The sequence below is a fragment of the Neopsephotus bourkii genome, unplaced genomic scaffold, assembly GCF_033783945.1.
Source record: "Neopsephotus bourkii isolate Nb327-2 ecotype Australia unplaced genomic scaffold, CSIRO-AGI_Nbou_v1 NB_1250, whole genome shotgun sequence".
In the NCBI taxonomy this organism is placed as follows: Eukaryota; Metazoa; Chordata; class Aves; order Psittaciformes; family Psittacidae; genus Neopsephotus; species Neopsephotus bourkii.
The window spans coordinates 992,277-1,015,425 of record NW_026901735.1 but is presented as its reverse complement, the minus strand read 5'-3'; the positions used below and the strand labels follow the sequence as shown (position 1 = coordinate 1,015,425).

Here is a 23,149-nt window from a genome sequence, read left to right as displayed (position 1 = left end):
AATAACGTGGGCTTGTGCTAGCATGAAGGGGACTGCAAGAGGTAGCACTGCTTTTAGGCTGCAGACACACTATTTAACCTTTGTCATTCCTGCTAGCCATTAGTCAACTTTGCTCTTAAAGGCTTAAACTCCATGTTCCTCCCTTGCCTAAGTGGGCGACAAATCTTGGCCGTCACTGCCACTGGAAATACATAGCTAACATTACACTGGGGTGTTCCGATTGTGTCCACCCAGAGCAAGCAGAGTGCTCCATCCCCTTCCTCACTGCATCAGCCTTTGGAACAGGGCATTTACCATGTTCCCCCTCAGTTCTTCTTCTTCAACAACCCCAACTCAGTCTGTAATTAATGACAGTCCCTGCCCCAAGCAGCTTGGTAGTGGGCCTGATCAGCCTGATGTCATTACTTCACCATGACAATATTCTAACTAGCTCCATGTGATATTCCATCTGTCTGACACTATTAAAAACTTTTTATATAGCCCTTATAATTGTAGTTGCCGAGCTCCCTGCAAACATCACAGTGAGGAAGGGAAGTGCTGTTATCCCCACTGAGGCACAGGCAGACCATGACCTGCCAAGATCACACAGCAAGTCTTATCAGAGAATTAAATGAAGGTCTCTGAAGTCCTTGGCTAGCTCTAGCTGTACGGTATGTTAATGTGGCACATCAAGGATGCTCCTGGAGTGGCAAGCAGCTAGGGCAAATATAAAATTGCATGTGAGGATTTTAGTATTTCTTAATAAAATCTTACTTTATTTTCAATAAAGGTAAGATTATGGGCACGATGTCCCAGATAAAAAACTAGTTAAGTAGCACATCTTTGGTTCCTGTCTGAAGTAATTTAATAACGGCACAATTACACCTCGTTGTTCACCGGACATAACTGAGAAGCCATTTAATCCTCATGTACAAAGAAGCTTGCAGTTAAATTCTGTTTGATAAGTGTTAAATTAAAGCTCTAGCATATGGGTGAGGAACCTAAAGCCAGCTAAGTGACTTTCAGTTTTGTTTACCAGAGCTTGCTGCTGTGTGATTTGCTTTCTACTTTGTATTGAATGAGGGATGTGTTAATGGGTGGCCTACCCAAGCATATGAAAGCCCTACCTGGTCTTCAGCAAACAGAAGCATTCTTGGTTTAGCCTTAAAGCAATACAGACTGTCAGGAGCATGTAGAGTTTTAGTGCTGCTCTAATTCAGACTGGACTTTTTGCATCTGCGCTGTATATTGGAAGTGCTAAAAGGGACTTTTACACATCCAAGTATAACCATTCTGACCATGAAAATACCAAGACAACATCAATTCTGCTAAATCTGCTTTTGCTCTTTGCACATGCAGTGCAGCAAGAAGGGCAGAGGAGAATCACCTCAGTTTTTTGCTTGAGACTATCCCAGATTAACTCTTAAATCTTGGTTTGTTTAAGTCACTGGGTATTTCCCCATAACTTGCACAGATTATATTGTAAAAATCTCTTCAAAGGTCAATTTAGAACCTTCTAAGCAAATAAACACGAAGTAAAGGAAAAGGCATTGGCACTGTTATCTAGCTGAGAGCTTAACAAAAGGTATGCTAGCTTAATTTGAGCCAGGAGAGCTGGATGGAGATTGCGTTTAACCAGAAATGCTGGCAAAAATATGCTTCAGTAGAGCCAGAATCACATGTGGCCATTCCACTTTAATTGTGCTTGGTTTAAAAGATAGGTCTTTAACATTTACCCTCTCCATGCTTGCTGTCTTTTTATGAACTGAAAATAAAAGCTCCCCAGGCAGTCGTACTAAGACCTCAAGCCTAACATTGTTCAGCTGAGTCAAATGCAAAACCTGCGCTCAATCTGCCCCTGCATTTTTTGTAGCCATAAGGAGATTGGACTGGTTTCCTTCCCGAGTCCCCAGTCTGGTCCTAACCCAGGGAGCCAGTGTTTTGATACTAAATGTGTCTCCTCAGTGAGGTCAAAGGCAGTGGCAGCAGTGCTACTGGTTCCAAGGCAGCCTGCTGTAATGTACTACAACACCCGAAAGTACGCTCAACAATAACAAAAGCATTAACCGCTGACCCACAACTTGGTGAAATTCAATCCCACCATTAGGCAAACATGAAAATGAGATCCCAGAGGAAGGAAGGTTCAGATGTTCAAGACCAGAGAAATTGGGTGAGGAACACAGGCGACGAGATGGGAAGTTGTTGCAGACTGAGGGGAGGGAAGGGGAGGCTGCCAGTTCAGCGGTAGGATTTTTTAATACCAGAAATTTCAACATGCATTTAGGCAGTGTTTTTGCTCCACTTTGGATCAAAGCAAGCTAAAACCATTTATAATAAAGATACTTTTCACTATTTTAGGGACATGTTTAATGTGATATTGTTTGATTTCCCAGGGGTTCCATAATGTTTCCAGATTTGTTTCCAGATTTGCTCTAAGTTAGATGTTTGTGTCAAAGTGTAAGTGCTCACCACAAGGCTGCAGTGTTAGAGGAACCTGAAAGAGCTAAACACCCAAGTCTGACTCTGGTTTATCTTGTTTCAGGTGGGTTACAGATTTACACCACTGTCACTAAGTATATTTCAGCGAGAGTCAGATGCACCCTAGAAAACACAAGTCATGAGTTCTGTGTCTCAGTAATGAGTAATGGTCCGTGTGCTGCAGCCATCATTGGCAGGAGGCTGGAGATGGGGCACTGACAGGGCTGCACGCTCTCTGTTGTTGTTACAGTGCCTTGCTTTTCTCCCCAGAACACACTCAATGCAGATGACCATTCCCCTGAAGACAGCTTCACCTTGAACCCCGAGGACAGACGAGAATACCCCGATCTCCAGGCTGCCCACCGGCCGTTCCCCAAGCAGCACTTCAGGCAGGAGAATGGGCATACGTCCTTGCAAAGAGATGGACCCAGATCTTTCCTCCTGGATCTCCCAAACTTCCCCGACCTGTCAAAAGCAGATATCAATGGGCAGAATCCCAACATTCAGGTACAAATTTATGTTAACGTGTGGGGGTTTTTATGAGCTGCACAAAATGTTTTACTGAGTCATGACAACTTTCAGCCTGGCTTCTATGACATACAGTCAGAACACCCTGGCTCTCTACCAGTAGCACCAAGAAAGAATGAATATAATATATACACATCTATAATGTAATTTTTGCCTTAACTGAATGCATAGATTTCATTTTTGGTTTTATTTTCCCTTTGGATAGTGTTGGTTGCATGAGTTTGAGCATCAGTACAGGCCTATTTATGATATTAAAGCCATCTTTACTGTTGCCATTTTGGAACATATTATCTTTGTCGATATTAAATGGGCATTTTAAATTCTGTTTTCAATTCTCTCTTGCAAACACTGTGAACAGCATCTCTTTCAGCATGCTATTAGAAAATGCAACCATCCCCAAAGGTTATAAGATAGAAAGTCTGTTAAGTTTCGCCTCAAAACATGGTCCTCAATATGGAACCAAGACTTAATCTCTGTAGCAGCTGCCTGGAGTTAAGAAAAAAGTTGACTGCAAGAAACTTTGTTATTCCTCAAACTGTTCTTGGGTTTGGAATGGCCTCTTACAAGCCACTTGCATCTTGAAAACTTGAAGGATTAGAAAGAGGAAAAAATGAGTGATTTGTTTTTAATTCAGAGCCTTAAAGCAAAATTGGCATTAATAAGCAGTCTTTTTTAACCAAAACAATAACGTGAAATGTTGTTCTGCCTAAGATGTACTTATAAAAACAATACACTAACAGAACTGGTTTTCTGGTTAAATTAATTCCTGGCTTCGTATAGTTCCCCAGCCCACAAAATTACCATTCTTTTGATATGTCTAAGAAGTATGTACATAAAGATATAATAAATCTGTTGGTGAGAGAGCAACATGATCAGAGGGCTGGAGCACCTCTCCTGTGGAGACAGGCTGAGAGGGTTGGGATTATTCAGCTGGAAAAGAGAAAGCTCTGGGGAAATCTTATAACAGTCTTCCAATACCTAAAGGGGCTGACAAGAAATCTGGAGAGGGACTTTTTACAAGGGCCTGTAGTGACAGGACAAGGGGGAATGGCTTTAACCTGACAGAAGGAAGATTTGTATTAGACATTAGGAAGAAATTCTTCCCTGTGAGGGTGCTGAGGCACTGGCACAGGGTGCCCAGAGAAGCTGTGGCTGCCCCATCCCTGCCACTGTTCAAGGCCAGGCTGGACAGGGCTTGGATCAGCCTGGTCTGGTGGAAGGTGTCCCTGCCTGTGGTAGGGGGTCGGAAATGGATGAACTTTAGTGTCCCTTCCAACTCAAACTATTCTGTGATTCTGTGTTCAGGCGAGTGCAAGCTGTCTCCAGTGACACTGCATTATAGATGGCTTACAATGTTAAGAAGTTGAACAGATTTGGATCAACGGCACAGCCAGTATTTGATGGGCCAAGGTAGTAAACGTGCTCAACATGTGCTGACTGTGTACATCGCTCACACTAGGACAAGCCTTCCAGAAAGCCTTAGGAAAGGAAGGCAGGGAAGTATAGGGGCCCCAGATTGTGGCATGAGGTAAATAGTGTAACATCATTGTTTGAACAGTATGTAAACCACAGAGGAAGACAAGGGGAAAAAACAACCTTCTCTGATTGGTAACAGCATTTAATGTTTAGACCCAGGGAATAGATAAATGGAAACATTTCTCTGGACTGTCTTTATAGGAAGTGCTTTCTGCTATGACCTCTTTTTCCACCACCTGATCTTGGAAACGTGTCAGCAGAGTTGCTGGACTCTGAGAACTGGGAAGGCTGGTCCTGTAAACTGGAAAACATTGGGCAACATTAATCCCAGAGCTCTTGTGCACAAGATCAGCTCGTTCTGAAACAGGCTCCCTAAATTCTGCGTTATGTTTACTCGGCTTACTTAGGTGCATTAATAGGGATATACAAAGCTGCTTTAAGTTCCTGGTTGACAGTCCTGCAGCAGGTCAGGCCTCATGGAGATACAACTCCCATTAGTTCATTACAGAGTCAGTGAAAGTCTATTTCTTTTCCTAAAAGGTGGCTTACTCTGTTGGGAAACCCAGGATTACAGTGAATTCTTCCTCTTTAAACAGTACTGCACTGACCTGAATGGAAATAATGCCAGCTGTTGACTTGCACATTTCTCATCAGCTGTTTGGCAGGTGAGAGCAGAATCGATGCTCATTTTGCCTTTTGCACAATGGCCTCAGGTTCTGTAAATTACAACCCTGGGGGTGCTAATTTGAGAGTCCTCTTAGGACTGTGAGATTGGAAAGGAGAAAAAAGCCTGTGTGTGTTGATCTAGCACAATGGCCACATTTACTTCTCAAAGGCCCACAACTTCTTTTTGTTTCTACTAGTACAAACCTACGTAGACCAAAAATAACATTTTATTAAGGGAAATTATACCTGGAAATTTTAAAAACCCTAATAAACAGGCATGAACCACAGCCTGAAAAGCAGGTTGAAAAGATATTCCAATGGGCTCTCTTTATGTCCATTCCTTCTCTGGTTTCCCATGAGATGGCAATTGCTGTATCATGCTCTGGCTGTGTGCTCTTTCGGGAAGTGGTAGATATCAGAACACCATCACAGGAATTATGACAACATGCTCCCAGATAATACTGTATTTATCAGGTGACAATCAAATATAAGTACAGTGGACTGTCTTCTAGGAAAAACTTCAGAAACAGCAGTTGGAGCTGCAGTAATCCAAATGCAATGTGACTTTTTGTGTGCAAGATCAAGACAACCCTTACTGGTCTTTCTAAGGCATTCTAGCCTTGTAATATCACCCATCATTTCAAGCAGCATTTTATGCTTTAGCATTGCTTCCGTACTGGTTGTTTGAGAGCAACTGCAGTAGCTGCTCTTGAGCAAAGGCTGGCCATTTGGTTTGGAGAATTGGTTTTCTTGTTTTTTGTCATTTTATCAATTCTGTCTATGCCTGGAAGACTTCTGGATGAGGAGGTGATTGCAAAACTGATCACACGTTTTATTTGCACTTCCTTTCACAAGAGGAAATTCCCTTTTGTGTAGGTTGGCACTCATTTGATGAAGTAGCTGAAGGATGCCTATGCAGACTTGTAATTGGGCAAAGTTATTATTCAGAGTAAGATAGAATTGTTAGCTGTGAGTAACAGAATGAAATCACATGGGAGGTGTATAGGAGCCTGCTTATTTTCCCTTTCCGAGGGGCTTTCCTCATCGTTGTCTTCTTTGCTACCAGCGAATTTTGAGGGTCCTTCACCTTCCATCAAGTCCAGCAAACTGTTCTGAGTGAGCCATCGAGACACAAACAGAACTGAATTGGCGTCACTACTGATACCATTTTAACTGAAGTTGTGTGGCGTAAACCTGCATCTACCATTTCAGTATCTTACAATGAACTCGTTTCTGTTCTGCTGTTACAGTGAGCTCATTGCCGACTTGCACATATCCACCTTTACAGAATGGCAAGTTCTGCATGGAAAATCTACATCAAGGAAGCAGAGGAAAGAAATGTCATGGAATTCAGTGCTTGCACAACATTGCAAATGTAGTTCTTCCTCAAACACGGTCTTCCAGTTGCTTAGGGCAATGTTTATGCCATTAAAGGGAATTCGGAAACACTGTCTCAGTAAACAGGATGAAGTACACTGAACTTTTTGTGCACTCCAACAGGCAGGGATATATTTATCTTCTGTATAGTTTTGGCCAGGAGAAACTTGGATGTTGGTGTCTCAAGACATCTGTGCTTGATCCATTTGTTTCATTAGAAGGTGGCTGCAAATCTGTTGTTCTAATGTACCTATGCCAATTGTTTTTAACCATTTTTAGAGGTCCATCATTATCTGTAGCGCACACAGCCGTAGAAGAAGTGACTTCATTTTAGGTTTGAATACTTCTGGAGATGACTGTGGATTTAGACCAGGACCATGTTACCACAGACATTTTTGGAAGCTTGAGAAAAAAAAAAGTAAATAATCGCTATAGTTTTGATAATCACTGGAAGAAAAAATCAGAGGAAAAGAAGTTTTTTAAACAGTCTCCAAGATAGAAGTCCTAAACCAGATCTATTTCTTAATTTTTGAGAGAACATGTTTTGGTTGGAGTCGTTACACAGCGTGAAAGCTTTTCCAGAGCTGCTTTAAATGCCTGGTTTTAACTACTCTAGATCTGATTACTTTTTTCCTTTCTATAAACAACCCCCAGTGTGGAAACCGATCAAACAAGACATGTATTTGTGTATCAGGTACATGTACCATGTATGTGCAGTTATGGGCTAATGTTAAGTCTGTGAGAACTAGGATGAATTCAGTGAATACTGGATTTTCAGGATTTCAGGCTGGGATAGGGAGCAATAGCTCACCTGAAGCAGCCTCTTCTCTCCCCTCTGCCCTAACTTTGGGTCATACCATGGAGGGACTACAAGGCTTATTCACTGATTTCCTCCCTGCTTCTGGAAGGTCCATTGGAGGTAAATGGGGCTGAGTCCCTGAAACACACAGATTTACAGCCAACTGAAGCTGCCTTTGTTTTTCATCTCCAGGAGTGGCAGTTCAGACAATCCCAAGTTTCTTTATAGAATTTCCTTCACTCTGTGTTTTTTATGCTACATTTTAAACAAATAACTCAGTAATCAAAGCTTAAAAGAGCAGAGAGAAGAATATAGATGTGTGTCAGCATTGGATTTTGCCTTGGTTATGTTCAGTTTTTAAATAGGCAGTGTGTTGGGAAACTCGTTTTAACAGCCTCTACAATAAGCCTCTTTGGTAATAAAAGCAAACTGAAAAGGGATATCTGATTGCACAGACACCTCTTGAAAGTGAGTTAGTGGCAGTGCTGTTGGAGGTCTAACGGTGCTGGGAGGTTGTGTGTTACACCTGCCTCTCTTCCCCTGTGCAGCACAAAGCTCAGCAGGAGTGTCTCTGTCCCTACAAACCCTCTTTTGCTTAAACTGACTTGGCATCCTGAATAAGGATTTCAAATCGAATCCCTATGGTTCTTCAAACTGTACCTGCCTGAAGCAAAGCAAGTTCACGCTGGTTGACTATCACATAACTACAGATTTCCAAAGCAAATGGAATGGTTATCAAGTGCCCCTGCCTTTTTTATGAGAAGGTTTTGTTTGCTTTGGGTTTTTTTGTTTGGGCTTGTGTTGCTTTTGGGTTTTTTCCACTTTGCTGAGTTATTGCTTACAGAGTTAATGTGGTCTTAAATATACTTGCTACTACAATACTGGAGTCCTACTAATTTTCACATGGGCAGTACTAAAGCCTTGCGACCGCTCAGTAACACTATTTCCTTTCACTTATTGTGAAAACTCTGTTTTCCTTGGATAGATGCAACACTTTTGAATCCCTGAACGAACCCTCATGTCTTCAAACTTATGAAATCCATTTTAATTCTTGGTCTGTAGAAACTGAGGTTTAATGAAGTAATCATTCCAAGTCCATATTTAGCCCGGGAGTAAAATATCTTTTGTGTAAAGATGCTGTTAGGCTGACAACTGCACTTTCCCTCACTCTTGCTCTTTCTCCCAGTGGAGCTTCTTAGCAGCCTCAGAGTCATTTCATTTCAATGGCTTGGTCTATGGTCAAATGCAAAGCATGAAATAGATGCAAAATCCCCTTTCTCCGAAAAAGGATGTGTGGGTATTGTCTGTGCAGCTGTGTTGGCATCTCCAAAGCTACGGCAGCAGTTCTGGGTTTTGTCTGTGTCACACTTCTCTGTGGCACACAGGTAGCTGAAGAAACATGGACGCTCTTTTCTTTCTTCTTTATGTGTGTGTCTTGCGATGTTGCTCATAATAACTGTATAAAATGAAACCTTTAATCCATAATGCAAGTCCATAGAGCTGGGTAACTGTTTTATAGTATAACAGAACATTATTCTATTATTCCTGGTTTTACACAACCCAATTTTCATGGAGTAATGTCCTGAAAGACTGCTTTCTAAATTTGTAAACCATGAAGAATACATCCATGCCTATATTAGACCTTACAGATCTATCTGTTAGTCAGTGTTGTATCATGGTTGTTTAGCCAGTCCATTGTAATCACTGAACCACATACATTAGCATGAAGCATCAGAGCACTTACAAGTTCTCTGTGGCCACACAATGCTTGCATGACTCACAGAGCTGGAGTTTCTGATGCCTAGTTCCTATTTCTACCTCAATAGCCACCTATATGCACACACAGTATTTATCCAAGAGTTCCGTAATTACACATTGTTTGACACAGAGAAGGAGTAATCAAGGGGTGTTCCTGTGCAGAATTATATTTACATTCATGTGTCTGTGAGGGAATTGGGCAGCAAGCGTTGAGTCTTGGCTCTGGGCTTCTATAGAAACTGTGAACGAGTTGTGTATCATTGTACTCCAGCACATAAGGAGGACCTACTTCAGAGGGCTTAGCACTGACTTACTCAGCAATGGCTGGAAGAGCTGCTGGCTCTCATCACGGCAGCATGTGGTCTCACATGCTGGGTGACAGCCCACACGTGATGTGGTGGAAGCACTGGTGCCACTGGATGGGCCATGTAAGGGGCTGGGCTGAGCTGCTTCAGGGCAAGGCAGACCCTGCACTGTGCATCTTCCACATCTGCACTTCTGGTCTTACTCAGCCCTACCTTGAGCCAGTCCAAGTCCTTGAAATGGGTTCTGCACACTGGTGTGCTTCATGCTTGCCTCAAAATGAGCCTTAACGTAACAAGAGCATCAGATTTGGGTTTCTTTTCCCTGGTCATGTATGTTTGATTTAAACATCTTTTCCCCATAAGGCAGCGAATTCTCCTGCAAAGCTTTTAGGCACAATATGGGTTATTATTTTGTGCAGAGTTTTTCCTAGCCTTTGTTCCAAGGTCTGATTCAGCAGAGGTAGCAGAAGGAATCACTCAGCCACTGCATATCTCTGGGCTCAGTAACCCACATATGGTTTACAACATGTGAACCCTACAGGATTACACAGCCCCTTTGCAGGGCAACACCAGTCACTTGTCTTCACTGTATAGAAAGTTTCCCACCTACTAGGAGGAGACACTGACAGAGAGGCTGGTCTGTTTTGAATCCCATAGGTTACCATTGAAGTGGTGGATGGCCCTGACACCGAGACGGACAAGGATCTGCAGAAAGAGAGCAGCAAGCCTAGCTGGCCTGTCCCATCGCCTGAATGGAGAAACTGGTGGCAAAGGTCCTCCACCTTGACTCGCATGAGCAGCGGTGACCAGGACTACAAGTACGACAGCACTACTGAGGACAGCAACTTCCTAAACCCTCTTGGTGGGTGGGATAGTCATGCACCCAGTCACCGGACATTTGAGTCCAAGGAGCAGCCAGAGTATGGTAAGTTTGCATTCCAGGCCTCGTATGGGCATCTTGGGATTGTAAAAACGAGTTTGGGGGAAATGAGAATGGCGAGGCATCGCTGAGAGCGTGCCAAGCAAAACAGGATTTTTCAACATGTGGCTTTTGTTCATCAGCTTTTAAATACAAAGCTGTGCAGATGCACAGGCTGTACTGTGGTAGCTGCATTCCACTGGTAAGTCTATAATCTTGAAAATCATACCAGTTATCCCATAAAAGGACCTTTTTTTAGTCCTAAGTGTACTTTTTTTAAAAGCAAAGGAAACAAGGTTTCGCATTTATTTTTAGAGTAAGGAGAAGTACAAATTTAGAGTTGTGCGGTGGTCTGGGAACCCAAATGTAATTATTGGATAAATGAGCGAGATCTAAGACGTGGTAGTATTTGGTGGATACACAAATAAGATGAATTATGTTGGTGCATGTGTGGGGAGTGGCATGTGCAGCAGGAACATTGTGTATTTGCGTGTGCAGTTCTCTTCCAGATGTGTCGTGGGGAAAAACAATTGTTTTCAGCTTGTTGTGTGAAACAGCTGTAGAAACTAGAAACAGAGGGGAGCTACAGGCATTCACTGCCCCAGCGGGCTGTAACTGCCCGCATGGGAATGACTCAAGGAAGGTGAACTAATATGTGCTCACAGGTAGCGCAGAGACTCTCGTATTCAAGGTGTACATGAGTGTAAATCCAGATGTTGTTAGAGCAGGGCTTTGAAGCCACAGCACTTTTACTCTGGCAATTCTGTGGCGTTCCCTAAATACTGCAGAGTGATTCTCATGCACTGCTTCAGTCTCATTTTTCCCCTCTTTTGGTTATCTTGCAGTCCTAGAGCCTTAACAATTGAAAGAGACTTCTCATGGAATCGTGTATTTAAACACATACATATGTATTAAATTTTGTGGCCAGAAGATTAAAGTCTGTCCTTTCTTTCTGCACCTGCATTTATTTGTGGGCACACTTTATTGCCAAGAATTCATATATTAGGCAGGTAAAATAAAATTGCTTTTGCAAGTAATTGTGGTAGAAAAACATTAATAAGTGTTACAGATATAAAAATGGGAAGAACAGGTTGAGCTCCAGCTGAAAACCTAATGTGGTATATTTAATAGTAGATACTCTGTGTTTCACACTGCAGTATAAACACTAGGTAAGTAGGCCTAGAAATTGTCCCAGAGCTCTCTGCTGTACACCAGAGTACCCTCCTGATCGGAAAAGACTCCTGGCCTTCATGGACTAACCTAAAATGTCATGTGCCATTGGCCTGGGACAGGAGGATCATAGAATCCTAGGAACACAGAACAGTTTGGGTTGGAATGGATCTTAAGATCATCCAGTTCCAAACCCATGCCATGGGCAGGGACACCTCACACTAGAGCAGGTTGCTCCAAGCCTCATCCAACCTGGCCTTGAATACTGCCAGGGATGGGGCAGCCACAGCTTCCTTTGGCAGCCTGTTCCAGTGCCTCAGCACCCTCATAGTGAAGAACTTCTTCCTGATACCTAACCTAAATCTTTCCTGTTTAAGTCTGAACCCATCACCCCTTGTTTGTCCTAGCAGCAGATCCTACCCCTATGAGGCTTTTATGCTAGTACCACCCACGCTTCATGCTTCTGTTTCCCTTGTCCTCCCAGGACTTTGAGTCTTTGCATACAAGCATTAACCATGCTCCCATCCACCATGGATACCTGATTCCAGTGTGGTGGCTTCCCGATTGGCAGCCATGTAAGAAAAGGAGGAAAAGCACACGAGGGCCCAGCCACGAGGAGCTCACATCTAGGCAGCTTGCTGCGAGTGAGATATATAACCTTGCCATACTCCTGGCAATAAATGTTTAATAGCACCCCACAGAGTTGTCATCAGTCATTACATATGGTACAAATCAAGTTACGTGTTCTACTAACCAGCTCAGGAAGCCCACAGACAGCATGGCAGGGAGGGGGGAGTGGGAATCACATGCAGCACAGAGGCCAGTGCATGCAGGGATCTGTCCCTGGCTCTTGCCTCCACATACAAATCCAGTTTATAGCAATAGAGCAGGCTTAGAGTCACTAAGCCCAGTTTTGCTTTGCTACCAGTGCTGCTTTAACACCAATAAGCAAAGGCTGCAAGTTATGATCACAGGGTCAGTCCAGTATCTCCTATAGGCTGCACAGAAATCCATTAGGCCAGACATTCCCTAGCAAGAGATGAGGCTCAAGCAGTGAGAAGGCAAGAAAACTGTGTATGGTTCATGGAGTCCATTTGAGGGCCTTCACAAAGTGGGATGTGCAACAGGTAGTTCTGCAAACAAAGGTTCTAAGGTGTTTAGGTGCTTACAGTGGCACTGAGTCATGGTAGTGCATACTTGGTATGCTTTGCCCTTGGCTGTCTACCAGAAGAGAATAGAGTTATGCTTTGTTTTCAGAAGGTTCCTGCTAGTAAACAGTCAGATCTGATGTTATTTAATAATTCACATGAAACACTACAAACTGCATGTTGTTCTGGGTGCAAGATGCCTATGCAGTTCCCTATACTCACAGCAGTATTCCTGTAGTATCTGTTTGCTGTTCCAGGGACTGAAAAACAAATCGCTGTTTTCACACGTGCCCCTCAGCCTCTCATAGCCCAACATGCACTGTGTCCTAAGGACTAATTGAGTATTGTTGTGCTATTGCTGTGTGTGTTTTGAAAAGACAAAAAAGAAAACCTCATTTACCCTGTGCCTGATTAGCCTGTGGTCAGAAAACATATTCCTGTACACAGGGAAACGATGTGGATAGACGTGCACTGTTAGTTCATGACCCAGCTCCGCAGCTGAGGGTTCTCAGCTGCCAAAAGGTCAAAAGAGAAAGGAAATATTTTTTCAAATCATGTTGCATGCATTTCCCTGAGGAGCATCAAGTGTGAAAACCATTTAAATAGCAGGCTTACGCCTGGCATTTAGCCCGAGCTTCAGGTAGAGACATCTGGATTCCATTCTTGTTTTGCCTGCTTAATAAAAACCACTACACAGTAGTTTGGGGCAGTAGGAGTTTTGTTTCTTCATTTCCTTCCTCATCTTTGTTCTCACACAGATTACATGGATGGCGAGGGAGACTGGAGCCCGTGGTCCCTCTGCAGCGTCACCTGCGGCAGCGGCAACCAGAAGAGGACGAGGTCCTGCGGGTACGCCTGCACGGCCACCGAGTCGCGGACCTGTGACCGGCCCAACTGCCCAGGTATGAGCATGGCGAGGGAGCTGCTGGCTCAGGTGTGATGTCCAGAGAGCCACTGGCTCGAATGTGATTGTGTCCACTGAGCTGGGGAGTGGGGAGAGGCAGGCAAGCAGCAGGAGAGCCATTCTGTCCACAAAGCCATGCGGCCATTCATTCCCTAGCTAGGTAAGAGTTCCAGTGGGAAGAGCCACACTGGTTTTCAAGGCCATTCACAAAATGGCAGGATAGAATCATAGAATCATAGAATAGTTAGGGTTGGAAAGGACCTCAAGATCATCAAGCTCCAACCCCCCTGCCATGGGCAGGGACACCTCGCTCTAAACCATATTACCCAAGGCCTCATCCAACCTGGCCCTGAACACTGCCAGGGATGAAGCATTCACAACGTCCCTGGACAACCCATTCCAGTGCCTCACTATCCTAACAGGAAAGAATTTCCTCCTTATAGCTAATCTAAACTTCCCCTGTTTCAGTTTTAACCCATTACCCCCTGTCCTGTCACTACAGTCCCTAATGAAGAGCCCATTCCCAGCATCCCTATAGGCCCCCTTCAGATACTGGAAGGCTGCTATGAGGTCTCCACGCAGCCTTCTCTTCTCCAGGCTGAACAGCCCCAACTTTCTCAGCCGATCTTCATATGGGAGGTGCTCCAGTCCCCTGATCATCCTCGTGGCCTCCTTTGGACTTGTTCCATGTCCTTTTTATGTTGAGGACACCAGAACTGTACACAATACTCCAGGTGAGGCCTCACGAGAGCAGAATAAAGGGGCAGGATCACCTCCTTGGACCTGCTGGTCATGCTCCTTTTGATGCAGCCCAGGATACGGTTCTTTGCTAGTAATAATGTGCTGCTAGATCCAGTCCCCTGGGACTTGAAAGACAAGTACAGGCTTTTGCAGGGTTATACGGCAGTCATCTCTGCGCACAGTACATTTGTATTCCAAGGGGTGAAATCTACTCTATGGAAACAAATTTGTATGAATTTTAGCATTTCAAAACAGCTGTGCTGTCACCTCAGTGAGCTCAGGTTTTGCTGTGCAACGGGTGGGCATGCCTGCCTTGTGACCAAAGAGCTCCCTCTCAGCTTTATGGCTTTTAAGTTTTGTGCCTAATATATACAGAGTTGCTTTAAGACTGCGTATGTATTAATATGGAAAAAAAAAACCCACTTTAAATACCTGCTTTGCATTTCACTCCAGAGATTTTGGGTCCATTGGGCATTAAACTACAAAATTTCCTGTCCTGGAAAGTCAATGTTAAGGTGGAAATGTCACCTCTGTTTCCTTAACATGATGCTTGATAATTGGAGAATTATAAATCAGCAGAGTTTGGTTCCACAACAGCTGTGCACAATGGGATGAAGGAATGTGTAGTTTTGGCTTGACTGTATGCAGAAAATATGGCCAAGGAGCCTTAACTTAGCTCTGACCCATCTATAGGCATTGGCATTTAAATGCCAGTAACAGAGGCATCCTTGCCATCATACAGTGGTGAAAGCAGGGCTGAGCACTCAAACCTACGTCATAAACATTTAAAGCTGCTGTGGAAAACTTTCCTGTGATGTTCTTTAAATGCTGCTGCCTGTTAGGGTTTAGGCAAATGTGTAATGCAGTGATGCAGGAGGTGCCACAATGCATGGGATATGCGCGATTTCATTACTTCCCGAGATGGGAGAGAAGTAAAAACACATGCTGTGGTGGTATGCATTTCACTGAGTTTACTTAATGACTCCGAAAGGCAGAAATACTTAAACTGGAGGTCAGGTTTTTTGATGGGAAGTGAAATGTCAGCAGTGCTGGAGAGAAGACACAGGATCCTCAATGAGAACGATAGAAGTTTCCCACTCGCAGGTAGATGTGAGTTGCAATCGCATCTATTGCCAGGTAATGGCTGCTAGGCACTTCAGGAGAAAAATGTTCGTGGATGCTCTCATACATCCTAAACCCACAATAATAAGGGGTTAATTCCAGAAGAGAGCGTGTAGCCCCCAGTTATACTCCCCAGTATTTATTACCAGCTAGCATCAAACAGTGGCAAACTTGAAAGGAGATATTATGTCATATAACAGACCTCCAACGATCAGCAGGCAAAATATGTTCACTCTTTGAGGCTGTGCTGACATTTTTCAAATTACAAGGGCAAAGCTCAGCTTCTGCTGTTTATAATTCCAGCAGTGAATTAATGCCTTGTAATGGGTTCTTGGGTATCTATTATTCTGCATCTACTGCTAGAGTTAAGGCAAAACCCGATGATAATTTTATTGAAGAGCAGCCTGGGGCTGTTTTGAAGCTTTGCAAGCCACTATTATACACCAGTTCAAAAGATCAGGAGAAAGTTCGTTGGCAAGAAGATGGATGCTGAACAGGCTCCATTATTAACCATATAGTTATCACATATTAAAGAGCCTTCTGCTCTCTTTGGAGGTCTTTAATTCAATGGAGAGGCAAAAAACAACCCAAACCTGTTCAAATGCTTCTTTGAAGAGGCGTTTGTTTTAAGGGTAGATGGCACAGAAATGAGGGAAGCATTGAGCTGGTAGGTAGGCCTACCCAAAGCAGCAATGAGAGGATGTTTACTTTGGCAAGACCAATTAATACGTTTTCTGGCAAGCCCTCTGTCTCTCTACTGATAGCAAACACTTACTGGAGGCTGTTGGAAGATCCTGGTATTTAATTGCTGTAGGTGGTAGGAGATGGGATTGATTGGAGAGGTTATTTATCTCATGCCTACTCACACCTTTCAACTCCCCAGACTGGGAGAGACCAACAAGCACCAGTCTTCTTGTAGCATCACTCTTCCTCGTACTTCATATGTGGCTGGATGTGAACTTACCTGTCTTCAGGCATGTCTCTGTTTTAGAAGTAGCACAAAGGCTGTCTCTTTTCAGACACCACGTTTTGCCCAAGCTGTTAGAGCTTCCACTGAGACACTTGTAACTTGTGACCTGTGCTTTCAAGAAGGTGTTGATCACGTAAAGCTGACCCCATGGCTTTTGGTAAAGTGTGTATAAAGCTCCCGCTGGAATTACTGGGAGAGGCTGGCAAGCCTTGCATCAGGAAGAGGAGGAACAGTGTCAGTTCCCTCACTACTGCCCTTGCACTGTATTCATAACTGACCACTTTGTTGCTTAAATATAGTCTAAGCTCTGCAACTGGAAAACTTTTGACCTTTGGCCTAAGTTAGTGCTTTATCCTCTGAATACCATAGATGCCTTGGCCATTATACTTTTAAACAAACACCTTCTTGAGCAGCAACCTCAGGTTACTGCCCTGATGAACAAAAGCACCTTGGAGAACTGAGGAAGGACGGGTGGCAGGGAAGCAGTTGATCTCATTGTGTTTTAATAGGAAAACACCATCACCACTAACATGTGTTTGTCTTAGGGATTGAAGATACCTTCCGGACAGCTGCCACAGAAGTGAGCTTACTTGCGGGAAGTGAAGACTTCAATGCTACCAAGCTGTTTGAAGTTGGTAAGCAGCCTAGTCACTCTTCCAGTATCAGATAAGAGACTTCCTTAGATTTTCCTGGTTTGACTCTTGCTGTAGGACCAAGGCTTTGAGTTTACCATTAAAAACGTCAGTAGTAAAGGCCATTTATTATCTTGCTTAAGTTTACGATCTGAACCTTAGCTTGCTTCTGCCCTCTTAAGCCTTAGTAAATGTCTGTGCTTCTCTCATTATAAACTGGTGGTTCTCTGTCCTAGTTCAGAAAGGGCTGTAAGGCTCCGTGCTAATGGAGGAGGGAGGCAAATCAAACACTGTGCTTTGGATTTTCAGCATTATGCTGAAATAGCCTCAAATGGAAGATAGTGTAAAAGCATTTTAGGTACAGATGAGAAAAATCAACAGTGACTTTTACAAGCATGCACAGTTTTATAACTGTGTGTGCTGCAGTGGGGCTAGCCAGAGCAATTTTATAAGGCATAACTCAACACTGATCTACATAAAACTCAGTTCAACATCTGTAACATTCTGATTTCATCCCCCTAGTGAAACTGTAGTGTGGCCACTCCTTGACAGTGGATGTGGGCTAATTGGATAAATAATGTAACCCAGCACCTCCCTCCTATGGCGGTAGAGCACAATAGGACTCTTTAAGGAGATAAAAAAACAGGACACAGATCACTTAAGTAAATATTTTGCAAAGATGTTTGCTGTACGAGTTTGAGGTCCCAGCCTTTGCCTTACCCCAGAGTCCTGTTAAGTAAGTGTGGAGCAAGATGTGCAGGGAGTTTTAAAACCCATAGCATGATACAGACACATTGAATAATGCTTTGGGTAGGAGATGTTTAACTGGATTCTCCCCAGACTCTTGTGAAATAATAAAGTGCCAGTATTAAATATGCTACTAGTCTATAAATCTCTTTAATCCCAGATGTAAGTCATGGCTCTGGTGACATTAAATCCTCCTAATGTACAGATACTCCAATATTATGTCACATGTGCCCTTCTAGAATCTGAATCACTTTTGGCTGCATTTGACAGCTGTCAGTCTCCACGTTTGAACCACAGTTACTTGAAATACCCCTTTGGGAAGGTTGAGACCAAATAGAAAAAGTATTTGTTAGTTAAAGATAAGACCAAATTAGGGCTTAATAATAAACTTCAGAAAAAGCAATCCAGGCCTTGCTTGCCACCTTGGCATTTCTAGCATCATGAGAAACTTCAACATGTGAATCTGCTGTTCTTACAGGATGAGTGGTCTAGCGGTTCAAACTGGAGACCAGCATCAAATCACCCTGATTTCCCTATTTCAGTTCTGTCACTTGTAAACCCATAGTAGTTTGTAAACCCTCTTGTGCTGCATGGGGATGCTTGCAGGTTGATTAGAATCTGCCAGGTAGGAGGAAAGCTGAAGATTCTTCCTGGCACAGTGCTGCACTATGATTCAGACTAGCAGTGCCTGAGGCCCTAAAGGCAGTCACACATGTGATTTCTTCATCTGTCAAGACAGCACATTGCAGGGAGGCAAGCGCTGACTGCCCTTTCCTTCTTAAGCAAAGCACTGGTGCTGGACAGTTACTTATTTGTTACCACTGATCATACGAACTGGGATGTTGCGTAATGTCTCTTAAGTTTCCATTTCCTGCCCTTAAACAGATACTGATAGCTGCGAAAGATGGATGAGCTGCAAAAGCGAGTTCTTGAAGAAATATATGCACAAAGTGGTCAATGATCTTCCCAGCTGCCCATGCTCCTACCCCAGAGAAGTTGCATACAGCACTGCTGAAATCTATGATCGACTGAAGAGGAAAAACTTCCGCTGGAAAGATGCGAGTGGTCCAAAGGAAAAACTGGAGATCTATAAACCCACTGCACGATACTGCATCCGCTCCATGCTCTCTTTGGAAAGCACAACACTTGCAGCACAGCACTGCTGCTATGATGATAATATGCAGCTGATTACCAGAGGGAAAGGGGCAGGCACGCCGAACCTGATCAGCATTGAATTCTCAGCAGAACTCCATTACAAAGTGGACATTCTGCCTTGGATTATATGCAAAGGTGACTGGAGCCGGTACAATGAAGCGCGGCCTCCAAACAATGGGCAGAAGTGCACAGAAAACCCTTCAGATGAAGACTACTACAAGCAATTTCAAGAAGCAAGGGAATACTGAGATGTTCCTCCTCTTGAGACACAAAATAGCATTCGTTTCCTGGATGCCAAAGAACTGATAACGGCTGCTGCATTGTCTCCTTGACAGGGGTTGATCAGTTTCTTTCTAATGAATGTATATAGTTGTAATATAATACATAAGTATTTTTCATAGTGTGTGTAATTTATAAACACATATCTCTCTATCTCACACACACCTATTTTTACATACAGACATACATAAAACTTGTCCTGGTAGGATTTTATACTGCAATAACATTCATTTAACAATGTGCATTTCATTTTATTCCCCAACTGTAACAGAAGTGTGAGGTGGAGGCAAGGGGGGGGCAGCTGCCATCACCATCAGGCCCCAAGGCTCCAACTGAGAAGGGCCCATAGTTAAAAGTTGTTATAAACATTAGGATTGAAGAATGCACTCTTCCATATGGGAACGGTTTACAAGATTAATGCACCTACAGCATCAGTTTTCTCTATAATTGACTTCATGACTAATCATATCTAAGAAAGGAAGACTGTTTTTTTGAAGGGTAATACTCAAAAGTGGATATAGACAGTTACATTTTGTCTTGGTTTTCTTCCTATTATGGTCGAGCTCGGGTCTTTGCAGCCCATCTGGGATAGGCTTGCAGGGAGATGTAGCTGTGGTTTTCCTATGGACCAGAAAAGGTCTGATGCAGTGGTTGTGCGAGAGTTACAGGTCAGGTATGGAACTACAGCCGTCGGGGCTTATGTTCTACACTGGGAGCAGATCTTCAGGGCAGCCACATGTAAACCGGGCTCAGCATAGTTCACTGGAGGAGTTAGGCCAGAGGAGGAAACCATGTCAAAGGGAAATAAAAGGAAAAATCACAATTTTCAATAGGAAGAGTGTTGAGATCTGTTTGCTTCTTTCTTTCAAGAAAAGAAAGATCATTTTTTAAAAGAAAACAAAAATCAGAATACACATTTCTAAGCTCCCTGAGACAAAGCATGCAACCAGCCCTTTTCCCTCATCTACCATACACCAAGTGCACAGCGTTCTACAGAAGAAGCTGTTCTTTCAGGAAGCTGTCTGGGAGGAACTATTGGTGAGTCAAAATGTCTTAAGTTTTAAAAAGCTAGCATTATTTTTGTAAAGTATTTATTGAATTGTAACAATAACTCACATGCGGGATATGTGTCTGACATGAGAGGCTTCTGCAGATGGAACTTAATCGCCAAGAACAAGACTGTTGTTAGGCAAAGGTTTTACTTCCAAATTTTAATAGAGTGCCAGTTTACGTACGTAATCCTGTAATTAAGCAGCTGATAACCTGCATTCTTATGAAAGATAAAAACTACACCATGGGTAAATAAACACAGTTCCATCCTCCAAAAGGCTGTCCTGCTGCAAGTCCATGTCTTCATTTGGAAAATTAAGACTAAATGTTACTAGGGTAATGCCTATTTGGGGTTATGTGGGCTGATGTATGTGTGGAACCTCACACAGCGGCAATGCAAATCTTGCATTGCCATCAGTCTTAGCTGGAAGATTGGCCATGAAAGACAATTTCTCCTGCTATGCACATACACACACCTATTCTGTAGGGCTTTTCTCTAGCTCTGTGACCTTTCAGGTGCTGGTCAATTGCAGCTTCCTGGATAGATGTACATGTGCACGGCTCCCCCAGCATCAACATGTGCATGGCAAGTCCTGGGAAACATCAGGCTTGTGTTGCTTTGCCCAAGTGGTGAAAGAGGATTAAAAAGCAGCCTAGGCCCTGGCCACCCGCTCTGACCAGAGGAGTGGTGCACACACTGTGGAGGCTCTTTTACATTCCAGGCTTCCAGAGAGACAGCAGCCCCAGCAAAGCCATTGAGCATCCGCAATAGCGACCTACCGAGGTGACTGCAGCAGCTGGAAGTCTTGGCCAAGCCATTGGATCTCCCCAGATGTGGGCTGCAGTTGGAGATGGGGGGAGTCATGGATGTATTATAGCACTAGCTGATAGTAACAAAACATGGTTGGTTGAGCAAGAGGATGAACATGGGGATTGCCCCTTCATTTTTATAAAACCCAGGTTTTGCAGATTCTTGCGAGGTCATAAGAAGGAGCCACCAGCTCATGGAGCCAGTTAAATTGACAGCAGATGGATGAAAGGCATAAGCAGCTCCAGGATCAGCCAATTCATAGGGAAGACAGGTATTTTCTGCAACACGGGGGAGAAAGAGCTGCTTTTTACTTCACTGAGCAGCATGGGGGGAACTACAGTCTCAGGTTTCTCCTGTCACAATTCTTCAAACACAAAACCCATCCCTGCAGTTTATGGATTAGTAAATTATGGTGCTATTGAGAAATGCTGCTGCATCATTAATACTGAGCATAACAAAGTGTCAGGGAAGAGAAATTATTCTAATAACTGAAATGACGCACACAGCTCTAAGTGTTCCCACTCATAGCTTGCCAAGGCTAGCAGCTCTGAAGGAGCCCGAGAACCGCTGGTGGGGACCTACCAGGTTTTTTGTAGGATGAGTTGTAGAGCACAGAGTGAGGGAGCATTCACACTTCTGCAGTCTTCAGCTACAGTCTGAATGGAAAACAGCCCTATTTTACAATAAATTATGATCTGTTCAGGGCTGGGCTGCTTTTTTCTGTTCTGTTTTCCTTGTCTCATTTCCAATGACTTGAATTGTACCTGGAATGACTTTGTGTAGGAGTCCTTAGCAAGGTGCTGGAGTTTACCATGGCCAAATTTGGGTCAGTGTCTTAAATACAGAGCTCTTCATGTTAGAGTAAGACCTGAGGAAGGATTTGTGCTCTTACTTCGTGAGGCACAGGGCAGTTGTTAGAAGAAGCTGTTAACATTTCGAAGTTACTACCAAACAGACATATTGGATGACCCAACCAAAGATGTGAGCGGGATAGAAACAAGCAGAACTAAACAGCACGTGTGGTCTCAGCACTGATAAATCCTGAGCCCCCACTCCAGTAGTCATCCTGCTCCCAAAAGGGAACTTTAATTATAGACTCTACACAACTGCTCCATATCTGAGCTGTTGTGTTTACCAGTGTCTTATCAGCAAAGCCAGAGCAGGGTGTGCTCACCACCCCCCCCCCCCCAGCCTCTTGTTCCTCTGCACTGCCTTTCTCTTGGGCAAGCACAGCTGTTTGTGCAGCAAGAGGAAGCAGCCAAGTCATCCAAGTTATTTTTAACCCTGATCGATCAACAGATACACATGACCTCATGGATTCAGCCGAGTTGGCAGGAATGCCTGAAGCTGGCACTGCTGCTGAGAAAGATGTGCGGAGCGGTGCCCCGAGGCAGACACAAATGAATGGAGCACATACCTTTGATGGTTAAAAGGATGAGCGGGTCTGGCTGCACATCGCCCAGCTGTGGAGCAGCAAAATTCCACTAACGTATCCCACACTGAGGCATATGGGTTGTAGGACAATACAGCGAAAAGCAAAACCACACACACACATACTGACTAATCCCCACTGTCCTGCATTAGTTACCAGCTGCATTCCCCCCACTGTGCAGAGTAGTTAGTACTGTCAACATGCATTGCTTCAGAAAATGCCAGTGAGCTCACTGGCCTGCCTTTTCCATAGACAGCATTCCACTGGGATTGTAGGGTGCAGTGAATAAATGATGCACCTGATGTTTCCACCTGAGTGGGGTCAGACGAGCCGAAGAGGGTGAAAAGCGACCTCTCCCAGTGGATGTGTCTGCTGCTACCTGCAGGGGTAGCAGGATGCATGTGAGCCACTTGGCAAGGGGATGCCCTGCCAGAACGCAGCAGTCCCTGATGCCAACATTTCCTACCTGTGGTGGTCTCCCTGGTCAGCAGCAGGAAAGCACTGAGGGAGCACCTGCACTTGGTGGGGATGGTCCAGAGGCTGCTTGTGGAGCTGCTGGTGCTCCCCCACGCCTCCCCTTGCTCCCCTTCCTGCTTTTGCCATCAAGGCACCAGCAGCCATTGTGGCACCGCAGGTTCTGCTCAGCAGCACTCAACGCATTCATCCATCCTTGGAGACAATCACTCATGTTCAGGCTGGGCAG

The 23,149-nt window shown here is 44.0% G+C and overlaps 1 protein-coding gene across 1 annotated transcript in view; it reads left to right on the top strand.

Annotated features, from left to right (window-relative positions):
• Positions 1-19,267, top strand: part of ISM1 (isthmin 1) — a 38,087-nt gene extending 18,820 nt beyond the window's left edge. Inside the window, exons 2-6 of the mRNA XM_061364769.1 lie at positions 2,728-2,964; positions 10,024-10,291; positions 13,362-13,505; positions 16,886-16,975; positions 18,605-19,267. Coding sequence (XP_061220753.1) covers positions 2,728-2,964; positions 10,024-10,291; positions 13,362-13,505; positions 16,886-16,975; positions 18,605-19,122 — 1,257 coding nt within the window. The 3' untranslated portion in view covers positions 19,123-19,267. The remainder of the gene's footprint in view (positions 1-2,727; positions 2,965-10,023; positions 10,292-13,361; positions 13,506-16,885; positions 16,976-18,604) is intronic.
• The last annotated feature ends 3,882 nt before the right edge of the window (positions 19,268-23,149 follow it).